Raw genomic sequence first — 12,029 nt, 5'->3', positions numbered from 1 at the left:
GCTAGAGAGAGAGGGAGCCATGTTGAAGTGCTCCATGTGTATTTATTTTTTTAATGTATTTTTATTAAAGATTTTCTGAATTTACAAAGGTATGTGCAATGTCTCTCTCTCTTTTATTTTTCCCCCATGTAACTTTTTTTTTTTTTTTTTTACAAATCAGTTTCATTTGTTGAGACATTAGGAAGAATGGGGGAAAGAGATGGGGGGGAAAGATGAGCGGGGTTGGGGTTGGGTGGTGATGTTTCTATTTTACTTAATATATGTGGGGTTTTGTGTCAGCTCCATGTGTGTTTAAATGTAAATAAAGTACCGTATTTTTTGCTCTATAAGACTCACTTTTTCCCTCCTAAAAAGTAAGGGGAAATCTATGTGCATCTTATGGAGCGAATGCAGGCTGCGCAGCTATCCCAGAAGCCAGAACAGCAAGTGGGATCCCTGCTTTCACTGCGTAGCGATCCCTCTTGCTGTTCTGGCTTCTAAGATTCAGAATATTTTATTTCTTGTTTTCCTCCTCCAAAAACTAGGTGCGTCTTGTGGTCTGGTGCGTCATATAGAGCGAAAAATACGGTAATTAGCCAAAATGCTGAGTTGCTGAGTTGCGTTACGCAAACTGCGAACACTCTGCAGATCCCTAAGCATGCCGGTGTTTGTTGGCATCGGTCAATGTGATGTTCGGGCTGAAGAAAGCTTTTGAAGCTCCCGAACGAACGACCAGGAGGGAGAGAACATGCCAGTCAGGCCTGTGTCTCTGCCAGGGTGCTACTCAAGTGTAGGACAAGCTCCTGACAATCAATACCCTTCCAACTCTACAATTCTGATTCTACGAGGATTTTCATGACAACCAAGGACAACCAAGCAGTGCTGCCTGGGGATGATGTGTGCTGTTGTCCTAAGCAGCTGGAGGATATCAGGTTGGGGAAAGTTGGGGAGCAGAATACTTTCAGGTCCTATGCTTTGGATTTTATTCTGCACGTACCACACTGATGCGATTTCCTGCAGTAAACTAGTACAGTAATACTGGAGGTATAGACAAGAGAGCGACATACATGACAGGCCACCAGAGCTCCTGTGTTCCAGCCAATGAGGATTACTGGCTTGTGAGAGAAATGGTTGTGGATCTGGAAAAGAAAGGGAAGATGGGAAGTTCAAAAGTTAAGTAATTTCCAAACTGGAAGCCACACATACCCAAGTGAAAAGTTTTGGATTTATAGAAGCTCGAGGGAAGTTCACCACTACTACTTGGATTTAGCTACTCCTGTACCCACCTCCATAACTTTGCCTCTCACAGCACCGATCATGTGCTCCAGGCATTGCAACACTCCAACACCACTGCCGTTATTCATTAAATGGGTAGCAACAGGGATCACCTGCAAGACAAGCAAAGACAAGCAGATAAAACAGCAATTCCATCACGGTCCAAGTTATATTGCAACCAAAAGTTACATCTGTGAATTTCATTGGAGGGGAAAACACAAAGATCTGGGACTCTGCAAACTGTTGAGTTTGTAAATATCTGGAGTGTCCTACTCCACCTCAATATAGTTCTAGCTTTTTATATGGTGTTGGGCTGAATCCCCCCAACCATACCGGACATTTCTTGCCTGATGTGGGATTACAAATACCCTACAGAACTGTGGAATTGGAAGAGACTCTAAAAGTCATCTAGTTCAACCCCCCTGCAATGCAGGTAAGGTAAAGGTACCCCTGCCCGTACGGGCCAGTCGTGTCTGACTCTAGGGTTGCGCGCTCATCTCGCTCAAGAGGCCGGGAGCCAGCGCTGTCCGGAGACACTTCCGGGTCACGTGGCCAGCGTGACTAAGCGGCATCTGGCGAGCCAGCACCAGCGCCGCACACGGAAACGCCGTTTACCTTCCCGCTATGAAGCGGTACCTATTTATCTACTTGCACTTAGGGGTGCTTTCGAACTGCTAGGTGGGCAGGAGCTGGGACCGAACGACGGGAGCTCACCCCGCCGCGGGGATTCGAACTGCCGACCTTGCGATCAGCAAGTCCTAGGCACTGAGGTTTTACCCACAGCGCCACCCGCGTCCCCTGCAATGCAGGAACCACAGCTAAAGAATCCATGACAGATTGGCCAGCCAACCTCTGCTTAAAAACCTCCAATGAAGAGCAGTCCACCACCTTCTTAGGAAGCCCAGTCCACTGTCAAAAGAGTTCTTACCATCAGAAAGTTATTCCCAATGTTAAGTCAGAATTTTCTTTCTTGTCATTTGAAGCCATTGCTTTGGATCCTACCCTCTGGAGCAGCAGAAAACAAGCTTGCTCCATCTTCCATGTGACAGTGACAGCCCTTGAGATATTTGAAGATGACTATCTCCTCTCAGTCTTCTCTTTTGCAGGCTAAACATGCCAACCCCCTCAACTGCTTCTCATCAGGCTTGGTTTCCAGGCTCTTTATCATCTTGGCCACCACCTTCTGCACATTCCAGCTTTACAATATCCTTCTCAGACTGTGGTGCCCAGAACTGGGCATAGTATTCAAGGCGGGGTCTTACTAAGGCAGACTAGAGTGGTACTATTACTTCCCTTCTTCTGAATACTATACTTCTGTTGAAGCAGCCTAGAATTGCATTAGCATTTTTTGCTGCTGCATCACACTGTTGACATGAAGCCCAGAAGTGTCCCCCATTCACCTGTTACCTGCCCAGGGTATTTCCCAGTACTTCCACTTTCATGTGTGCCTGATCTCCCTCTCCCGCAAATGGTTATTCTACACTTGTTTTCCATCTAAATCCAATCCAAGAAGGGAATGTGAGTCTACAGGAGTCTGTGGGGTCCCTGCAACTGCACTGAAGGCGGGGAGTGAGGGGACATAGCTTGCTGTAGGAGAATGAGAACAGGGTGGTGAAGAGACACAAACCTTTCCCAAGCAAGAGAGTTGTGACTGCCAGAATCGATGCCGCCGAGAAGTGGGAAACATTGAATTGGAGGGTCCAGAAGATGCCAACAGGATGAGGGGAGAACCAGGCAACTTGCTCTTGGGAAAACAAACAAATCAAAGAAGTTAAAAAAAAGCTGCTTCTCAAAGAGGCTCCAGCCCCTTCAACAACCACGTCTCCAAACACGGTTGCTCTGCTGAGATACAGTTTAAGTCTTGACAACCAAAGCTGTCTTCAGTCAAGGGAAGACATTCTGTACTGCCTTTGGGATTTTAAAACCACCAGCCTTTTCCCAATTTAGCAGCTAAATATATCTGCTGCCCTCCCCCAACTGACTAATTCAGAGGGGAACAAGCAATGGCCTTTTTAAACCTCAATTTTTATCTCTGTTATCTGCTAGCTCCCAGCCACCTCCATTTCCACGTGTCTGCTCTCTTCCTTCTCCTGGAAAAAGCCCACTGCAACAGAGTGCCCTCTCAGCTCATCTCATTATCTAAGCCAAGGTTTGGCTTAATGTGTTGTCTGAACTTTGTATTGTGGCTAAAGCTCTCTCCTCGCTAACCACAAGCTATAGCCAAGAATAAGGACCAGGGAGGAACAAAGTGGCTGATAGCTGCATTCCGGGAGCTGGCATGTTTGCATGTGAACCTGCTCTTAGAATAAAAATGAAAAGCAGCAGCAGCACAGAAATAAAACCCAGGACCACCTCGTTTTCCTGATGGCCCACAAAACACTTACTGGTTTGTTATGTGAAAGGACACCTATGGCTGGATCCCATGGTCGCTTCAGCAAGAGGGAGAGGGCCTCAGCTCCTGCCGCTCCTGTCTTTGCAGTCGAGGACAACAGCATCCGGTCGATGAGGATGGGAATCTGAAACACATTGATAAGCATGTGATGGAACTCCAGAACACAGACATTCACTCTGCATAGTGACAGGAAGACATTGGGACTCTATAGCTGGTTCACTATTATTAGTACATCAATGGTTAAGGGCTGCCCAAATAGGGGTGGGGCATGACGACTAGAGACCTCCTGAAGCAAAAAGGCTCTCTAGCTTCCACTTCCCTTATAAAGGATAACAGCTGAGAGATTTATACATGAGTAGCTTATACATGAGTATTACTCCCAAACAAACACACACATGAATTCAAACCTACAGTATCTTAAAGGAGAGATTTGTGTTCACTCTTTTCCTAGCACTTAAGTAGCATTAACCTGAAAGGTCAGCATTCATTTATAATTAGAATTATATGGAATTCAAATTGTGGTATAGTATGATCACGACTTGCATGGGGGTTACGTTTCACAGACGAAGTGTACATGCAAAAATGTGCATACTCAAACCACACTCTTGGAACGTCCCCTATGGAACCATGCTTGACTTCCAAGCTCTCTACTTTGCTTACCAGGCTCTGGAATGCTTAAGTGGGAACTCGGACAGTACCAAGACTTCTTATGAAAGCATCCTAGAGTCCAGTAAGCAAGGCTTCTTTTTGTGCCAGGTTTTCTGTGCAATTAATTTGTGGGATTTCAACCTACTGCCTTTCAACCACACAAGGCTGAAATTATGCAGATTAATTGCATACACAATGCAGTCGTACTGTACAATAAAATACAATATGTAAGAAATAAAAGCAATAAAAGCAGTGTTTCAAAACCAGGCAACATCTAGCACAGCACATTACAATAGCCACAACAAACAGAAAAAGGATAAGGATAAGGTCCACTAAGACCTTCAGAAAATGTCAAGTGGTTGGGAGGGGGAGTTTGGGAACCGCTGGCTTGTAAGGAAAAGAGGTGGCAACTTCTTTTAAGTAGAATGCTTTGCCTAAAGAAGAAACATGGAAAGAAGGATTAAAAAGTGTTGGGGGGGGGGGAACCCCTTCCCCAACACATCATGTTCACTCACCTTTCCTTTAAGAGTCTGCAGGGCATCTAGGTAAGCAGCCAGCATAGGCAAACTAAGGGTTTCCACCAGCGTCGAGTGAAGCCACTGGATCAGCTTGGTATCCCAGCTGATGCTTGCCAAAGCCTGACGTACACGCCGGGCACATTTGTCCACGGCTATCCTCCTGAGCACCGGTTCGTTGCAAGCCTGTTGGAAAACAGAGGAGAAGGACCCAAAGTGAGGTTGCATAACAAAGTGTGCTGACTGCAGAACAAAGCAGCAGTGACAAAGCCTGGAGTTACAATGCCTATGTCTCAGATGTCAAAGTAGAGATGAGACCTTCCCGACTTCATGGGACAAAACACAGAGGTACAAAGGGCACCACACATTTAATAAAACGGGCAACCTGTCAGAGGGACTAAAAGTTCAGAAGAGGGAGGAGCAAGAGCAATGCTATTCTTACCCCTTCATTGGCTAACCGGGCCAGCCTGTCAGACTGTAAAGCTTTGAGGATTTTATTGAACAGCTTATTCTGGGCTATTGTCCAGCCAGATCTGCAAAGGAAAAAATCAAGTTAGCAGTTCACCTTCAAGGTCAGCCTGAGGGCAGAATTCTCACATGCAAATTATGGGCAGAACCACAAGCAAAAGTAGGTGGAGAAGTTCACACAAATATGACTTTTGTAGAAAAGGACAGTTTCTAGATACATTTGAACACACCTCTCTGTTCTCAATCTGGGCAGTCAAAACCCATTATGAGAGTTCAAAAAGACATTTCAGCCAGGCAAAAGCCACCAAGGAGGTTATGCAGTAGGGCAGTGAGGGTGTGGCCTGGGGGAGTCCCAAGGGCCAGCTAGAGAGTCTTGGAGGGCCACCTTCAGCCCCCAGAGCCTGAAGTTCCTCACCCCTGCTCCTGTTAAACAAAACTGCAGCTGGAGGCACCAAAGAGTACTGATTGTGGCCTAGATCAGATGGAAGAGGAAACCATGGTTTGATGCTACAAGAATGGGCAATTGTGAGCCCTGGACTCACTCACTCCCCTGCATTCTCTCCTCTTTTATCTGCCAAAAATTGAGATCAGAAGCCTGTGTTCTTAAACTAACCAGAGTTTCCTGTGGCATGTCTATAACTACAGTTGGCAAGAATAAGCCAGGACTGAACCACTATCTAAATAAGTCACAGTTTTCATTCATTGATGTGATATCCAGGCAGGAAATCATCCTGTATGAAGCAGTTGCAAGTTAACCACAAAAACGTTTGGCAAACACACATGCACTCTCCCAAGGCCCACTGCTAACCCAAAATGTCTACACACACCTTGCAACAATGATCTGCATTCACTACCCAAGGATTTTGGAATTAAAGCCGACTTGCAGAACCCTGAACACTGCCTAGTCCCAAATGATCTCCAGGCTCAAAAAGCAAAAAAGAAAAAGAAAAAAAGAAAAAAGGAAATGGCACCACCAAAGCATAAAACAATCTTCTGTCCACTCCCCAATTTATTACCTGTTCATATGCTCCTCCCAGTCATCAGGTGGAGGTGGCGTATCAGTGTCTGTGCGGGCAAATATCACATGGCGCTCACACTCATTCATCACAGTGCGGGCTTTCTGGTTGTCGTAGAGTGGCACAGGTGTGGGAGTCACTGTTTCCACATCAATGGGAACATCTGCCTCACTGAAAGCAGACAAGGCAAGGACATGTCATGGAACAGAGCAATCAGCCTCAGCGGCGTAGCGTGGGTTATCAGCACCCAGGGCAAGGCAAGTAATTTGCGCCCCCTAACCCGGGGCAAGGCAAGTGCAGTAATTTACTCTCCCAAGCAGCAGCCGCGAGGCTTCTCTTTCCCCGCGCTCTCCCGGAGCTGCCTCTTTTCTTTCCTTTTTTCCCTTTCTCCAAGGCTTTTCGCTTTCTCTCCTTAATTGATTCCCCCTTCACACCACGGCGTTTCCTGGCTGCTTCCCCCCCTCCCCCCCCCTGCTCTGCTTGCCTTGCCCTGCCCTGCCCTGCCTGAGGGCGCCCTGAGGAGACTCCGCTCTCCTTTTTGACCAGGCGAGGTGGAAAAAAAGGGGAGAAAGTCTCTTCCCGCCCCCTCGCCAGACTCCCTGCTCGGCTCGGCTCACTACCCAGGCGGCCAGGGGAGAGAGAGCCGCAATTACCATAAAGCTCCTCTCCCTCCGCTTCGCCAAGCTGTCAAAGCCCGGCAGCAGCGGCACCGGCAGCAGCAGGCGCAGCCAGACCCCCACCAGCCAGCCCGACCGCCGCCCGGCTTCCTCTCCTTTTTTTGCCCGCGGCAGAAGGCTTCGCTCTCCCCCTTCCACGACCTCCTCGCCAAGCCGAGCGAGCGCGGGCTCCCTAACCCGTGGATTTTAGTAGGGGCAGAGAGCTGCTAGTGCGAGTGCGCCCCCACCCATGTTGCGCCCGGTGCGGCGGCACCCCTGGCACCCCCCACGCTACGCCACTGATCAGCCTCCGTTTCCCACCCCATAAAAGCTATATGTACCTGCAGTACAAACAATCACATTGAGCAAAAAGGGAGCTCTGGATAAATGGGTAAGCTGGGGTAAATGGGAAGCTGAATCAGAACAAAGGTCCTGCTAGCTCGGCTTTGTCTACATTGGTTGACAGTGGATCTCCAGGATTTCAGACGGGGAGTCTTCCCCAGCACTCCCTGGAGATGATGCTTGAGGGGGTTATTTCTTGCCAGGGGTGGCCCTTCCCATTTCACCTGAGGCAAAAGAGTTAGGTGCTGCCCTGTGCATGCTATGCACCCCCTTTACCATCTCTACCAAAGCCTAGCTTAGCAATGTTATGCAGCTGTGGCTTCCAGCGAAATCTCACTAGAAATCTCACTAGAACTCAGAAGCTGCCGCAGCCACTTCTCCTCGCTTCTTCAGTGGCAAGGCAGGTCTGCCCATGGAGGAGCCCCTTGGATTCTGCTACCTAAGGCAGCTGCTTCAGTCTACCTCATGGATGGGCCAGCCCTGTGCCTGGGCCCTTCGGCAGGCAAAAGCCGGCATTCTACTACAGTTGTACCTTGGAAGTCGAACAGAATCCATTCTGGAAGTCCGTTCAACTTCCAAAACATTCGAAAACCAAATCATGGCTTCTGATTGGCAGCAGAAAGTTCCTGAGTTCCTGCAGGAAGTTCCCATCTCCTGGTCCAGCATAAGTGTTGGTGCCACTGCTCAACCTTTCAGCTTAGTTTGAAAGAAGCACATGCAATCCTCAGAAGAAGGGGAGCAAATAATGCAATTACAGATACCTACACACAAAATATCCCTAATGTCACTCTCACATAAGAGCAAAACAAGTGAAACTCACATGGCGTTGCTATCTTGGTGTCTCTTGGGAGTGACGAACAGCAGACGAGTGGGACGGGCATTGCTGGCATCGGGGTGGGCGCTCCATGGCTTGGCATAGCTGTGGTCCAAGAAGACCAGGTCTAGTTCTCTTTCATGGACCGACAGCTGAAAAAGCAGAGATGTCCCCATCCTCCGCGCCGAGGTTTGGAAGTCTCGCTCAGTGCCTCGGTTAGACATGTCTAGGTCGTATGTCTCTGCCACTAGCGCTGGCACAATAAACTCTTACGGCTCCACATTCTTGCTGCTAGGGAAGGATAAAGAAAGAGTAAACAGTGTGAAATAATCTGCTTCTTACCCGTGTTAAGCACATGTTCAGCCATCAAATGAAAACAACAATGCGCATACAGAGGCAATGCCCCCATTTGGCTCACTTACTCCAATCGAGTCATTACAGTGGTGCCTCGCAAGACGAAATTAATTCGTTCCGCAAGTCTCTTCGTCTTGCGAGTTTTTCGTCTTGCGATGCACGGTTTTCCATAGGAATGCATTGAAAATCAATTAATGCGTTCCTATGGAAACCGCCTTCCCCCGACCTCTTCTGGCGGCATTTTAAAATCGCCCGGGACAGCGGAGGACTTCTCCGCTGTCCGGGCGATTTAAAAGCCCCTGGGAAGGCAAGCAGGGGGGACGAAGCCTGGGCGCTCCTTGCGGAGAGTTGCCAGCGCGCCCAGGCTTCGCGGCCCCGCCGCCCGGCTTCGGGACATCGTTCCGATGCCAGGCGGCGGGGGGAGGCTTTCCCGCCCCGAAGCCGGGCGGCGGGGGGAGGCATTCCCGCCCCGCCGCTCGGCTTCGGGACATCGTTCCGATGCCGGGCGGCGGGGGGAGGCGTTCCCGCCCCGCCGCTCGGCTTCGGGGCATCCTTCCGATGCCGGGCGGCGGGGGGAGGCGTTCCCGCCTCGCCGCCCGGCATCGGGGCATCCTTCCGAAGCCGGGCGGCGGGGGGAGGCGTTCCCGCCTCGCCGCCCGGCATCGGGGCATCCTTCCGAAGCCCGACGGCGGGGGGAGACTTTCCCGCCCCGCCGCCCGGCTTCGGGACATCGTTCCGATGCCAGGCGGCGGGGGGAGACTTTCCCCCCCGCCGCCCGGCTTCGGGACATCGTTCCGATGCCGGGCGGCGGGGGGAGACTTTCCCGCCCCGCCGCCCGGCTTCGGGACATCGTTCCGATGCCGGGCGGCGGGGGGAGGCGTTCCCGCCTCGCCGCCCGGCATCGGGGCATCCTTCCGAAGCCCGACGGCGGGGGGAGACTTTCCCGCCCCGCCGCCCGGCTTCGGGACATCGTTCCGATGCCAGGCGGCGGGGGGAGACTTTCCCGCCCCGCCGCCCGGCTTCGGGACATCGTTCCGATGCCGGGCGGCGGGGGGAGACTTTCCCGCCCCGCCGCCCGGCTTCGGGACATCGTTCCGATGCCGGGCGGCGGGGGGAGGCGTTCCCGCCTCGCCGCCCGGCATCGGGGCATCCTTCCGAAGCCCGGCGGCGGGAGGAGGTGTCCCCGCCCCGCCGCCAGGCTTCGGAGGAGGTCCGAGGACAGCGGGGAAGACGAGCTGCGCTTCCCCACTGTCCCGGAGATTTCCCTATGGGCTGTCGTCTTGCGAAGCAAGCCCATAGGGAAATTCGTCTTGCGAAGCGCCTCCAAAACGGAAAACCCTTTCGTCTAGCGGGTTTTCCGTCTTGCGAGGCGTTCGTCTTGCGGGGCACCACTGTATCTCCATGACCTATGAATCAGGCACAAAAATCAACACAAAACAACACACCATCAAACTGATGCAATAAAAAAAAACCAACCACATGGAGAGTTTTGTGTGTATATTTGTGTGCATATGTGCATATTTCTAGGGAGGGAGTCCGTGGCTTTCACCGGATTCTCCAAGGGGCCTGTGCCCAGACCAGGTTAAGAACCACTGGGTTAATGTGTCAGGCTACGACTGGGGAGACCCAGGTTAAAATCTCTGATTATTCTCGAAGTTCAATGGATGATACGGGACCAGTAATTTGCTTTCAGCCTAACCTACCTCAGAGGGTTGCACCTAAAAATTATAGGATTACCCCGCCGCTCTCTCCAACCTCTGACCAAGGCCACCGAAGCCGCTCAGAAACAGCCAAGTTCGAAGAGCAGCAGCAAAAAGAGCCCCTGAGCATGTACAAAGCGCCCAGAGAGTCTTCTGCTCCCCCCCCCCCCCGCCAAATCTGGAGCTTCCGTCAGAAATGAGCGCTTGATATCAGAACCTCTTTCTGGACCCAGAGAAGGAGCAGCTATTCCTCACCCACCTCCGGCCAGAGAAAAAAGGCGAGGGGGCTCAACGCCGGACCGAAGCCCCGGAACCTCTCGCCGGAATCCAGCCAGGCCTCAGGCCTCAGGCCTCGGGCCTCGGGCGCATTTGCGCATGCGCGGCGCTCTCCCCTCTCCGGAGCCGCCCGCGACTTTGGAAGGGGAGGGAGAGAAGGAAAACCCGGCAGGCGGATCCCGCGCGGAGTCAGGGGAAGCCTCCCTTGGGTCGGGAGGACGGTTCCCGGTTCCCGGCACCCGGAACGCGCACAGCTCGGGCGGCCTCTTAGTGAAGAAGGGACTGAGGATTTGCAGGCGCCAGGGATCTACATGCAACCGTTGCTGCTTGCTTTGTGCAGGAGATCCCTGCAGACAAGCAAAAGGCATGAATCATAGAATGGTCGCGTTGGAAAGAAGCCCGAGGGTCCAAGCCCCTGCAATGCAGGAATTAAAGCATGCATGCCAGGTCATGCTACCCAGATACCCAGAAAGCATGCATGCCAGGTCATGCATGCCAGGTCATGCTACCCAGATACCCAGAAAGCATGCATGCCAGGTCATGCTACCCAGATACCCAGAAAGCATGCATGCCAGGTCATGCATGCCAGGTCATGCTACCCAGATACCCAGAAAGCATGCATGCCAGGTCATGCATGCCAGGTCATGCTACCCAGATACCCAGAAAGCATGCATGCCAGGTCATGCTACCCAGATACCCAGAAAGCATGCATGCCAGGTCATGCATGCCAGGTCATGCTACCCAGATACCCAGAAAGCATGCATGCCAGGTCATGCTACCCAGATTCCCAGAAAGCATGCATGCCAGGTCATGCATGCCAGGTCATGCTACCCAGATACCCAGAAAGCATGCATGCCAGGTCATGCTACCCAGATACCCAGAAAGCATGCATGCCAGGTCATGCATGCCAGGTCATGCTACCCAGATACCCAGAAAGCATGCATGCCAGGTCATGCATGCCAGGTCATGCTACCCAGATACCCAGAAAGCATGCATGCCAGGTCATGCTACCCAGATACCCAGAAAGCATGCATGCCAGGTCATGCATGCCAGGTCATGCTACCCAGATTCCCAGAAAGCATGCATGCCAGGTCATGCTACCCAGATTCCCAGAAAGCATGCATGCCAGGTCATGCTACCCAGATTCCCAGCCTCTTCTTGAAAACCCCCCAGGAAGGCAAGTCCACCACATTCCGAGGGAGTCCTTCTCTTACCGCCAGAAAGTTCTTCCTGGTCTTTAGTCGGAATCGCCTTTCTTGTAACTTGAAGCCATTGGTTCAGGTCGAGCCTCCAGAGCAGGAGGAAGCAAGCAGGTCGCCTCCTCATGTGGCAGTCCTTGAGATATTTGACGATGGCTGCAATTTCTCCCCTCAGCCTTCTCTTTTGCAGGCTAAACCTGCCAACTCCCTCGACTAGCCTTCCTCATGGTTTCCAAGCGCCGCCTGAGAAAGCGGGCTGGCTGCTTTAGTCCTCCTCCCCCTGCTTTCTCTCTCGGCCTGACTCGGGACCCCCTTCCCAGATGAACCGAGTTCGAGAGGAAGGCGATTCTCGAAGCCAAATAACACCAGGGAGGGGGAAAGCGACGTTTCTTCTC

At 51.7% G+C, this 12,029-nt stretch overlaps 1 protein-coding gene across 7 annotated transcripts in view; it reads right to left on the bottom strand.

The window, feature by feature from the left end:
* The window catches only part of KANSL3 (KAT8 regulatory NSL complex subunit 3), a 34,910-nt gene extending 22,895 nt beyond the window's left edge, over positions 1-12,015 (bottom strand). For 3 of the 7 annotated variants that reach the window (XM_081868420.1, XM_081868425.1, XM_081868426.1), the window contains exons 1-9: positions 10,419-10,568; positions 8,112-8,396; positions 6,294-6,464; positions 5,252-5,342; positions 4,810-4,995; positions 3,639-3,770; positions 2,882-2,998; positions 1,266-1,367; positions 1,047-1,118 (exon numbers count right to left, since the gene is read on the bottom strand). In XM_081868420.1, the coding sequence (XP_081724546.1) occupies positions 1,047-1,118; positions 1,266-1,367; positions 2,882-2,998; positions 3,639-3,770; positions 4,810-4,995; positions 5,252-5,342; positions 6,294-6,464; positions 8,112-8,329 (1,089 nt within the window). In that variant the 5' untranslated portion in view covers positions 8,330-8,396; positions 10,419-10,568. Of the gene's footprint in view, positions 1-1,046; positions 1,119-1,265; positions 1,368-2,881; positions 2,999-3,638; positions 3,771-4,809; positions 4,996-5,251; positions 5,343-6,293; positions 6,465-8,111; positions 8,397-10,414; positions 10,569-11,649 lie in introns of those variants that run through there. The other 4 variants (XM_081868424.1, XM_081868421.1, XM_081868422.1 and 1 more) reach the window with 4 other exon arrangements.
* Between the last annotated feature and the right edge of the window lie 14 nt (positions 12,016-12,029).

This window comes from Podarcis erhardii (genome assembly GCF_964252035.2).
Source record: "Podarcis erhardii genome assembly, chromosome: 7".
Lineage (NCBI taxonomy): Eukaryota > Metazoa > Chordata > Lepidosauria > Squamata > Lacertidae > Podarcis > Podarcis erhardii.
The sequence above is the reverse complement of the archived record's forward strand: the minus strand, read 5'-3'. Positions and strand labels throughout refer to the sequence as shown.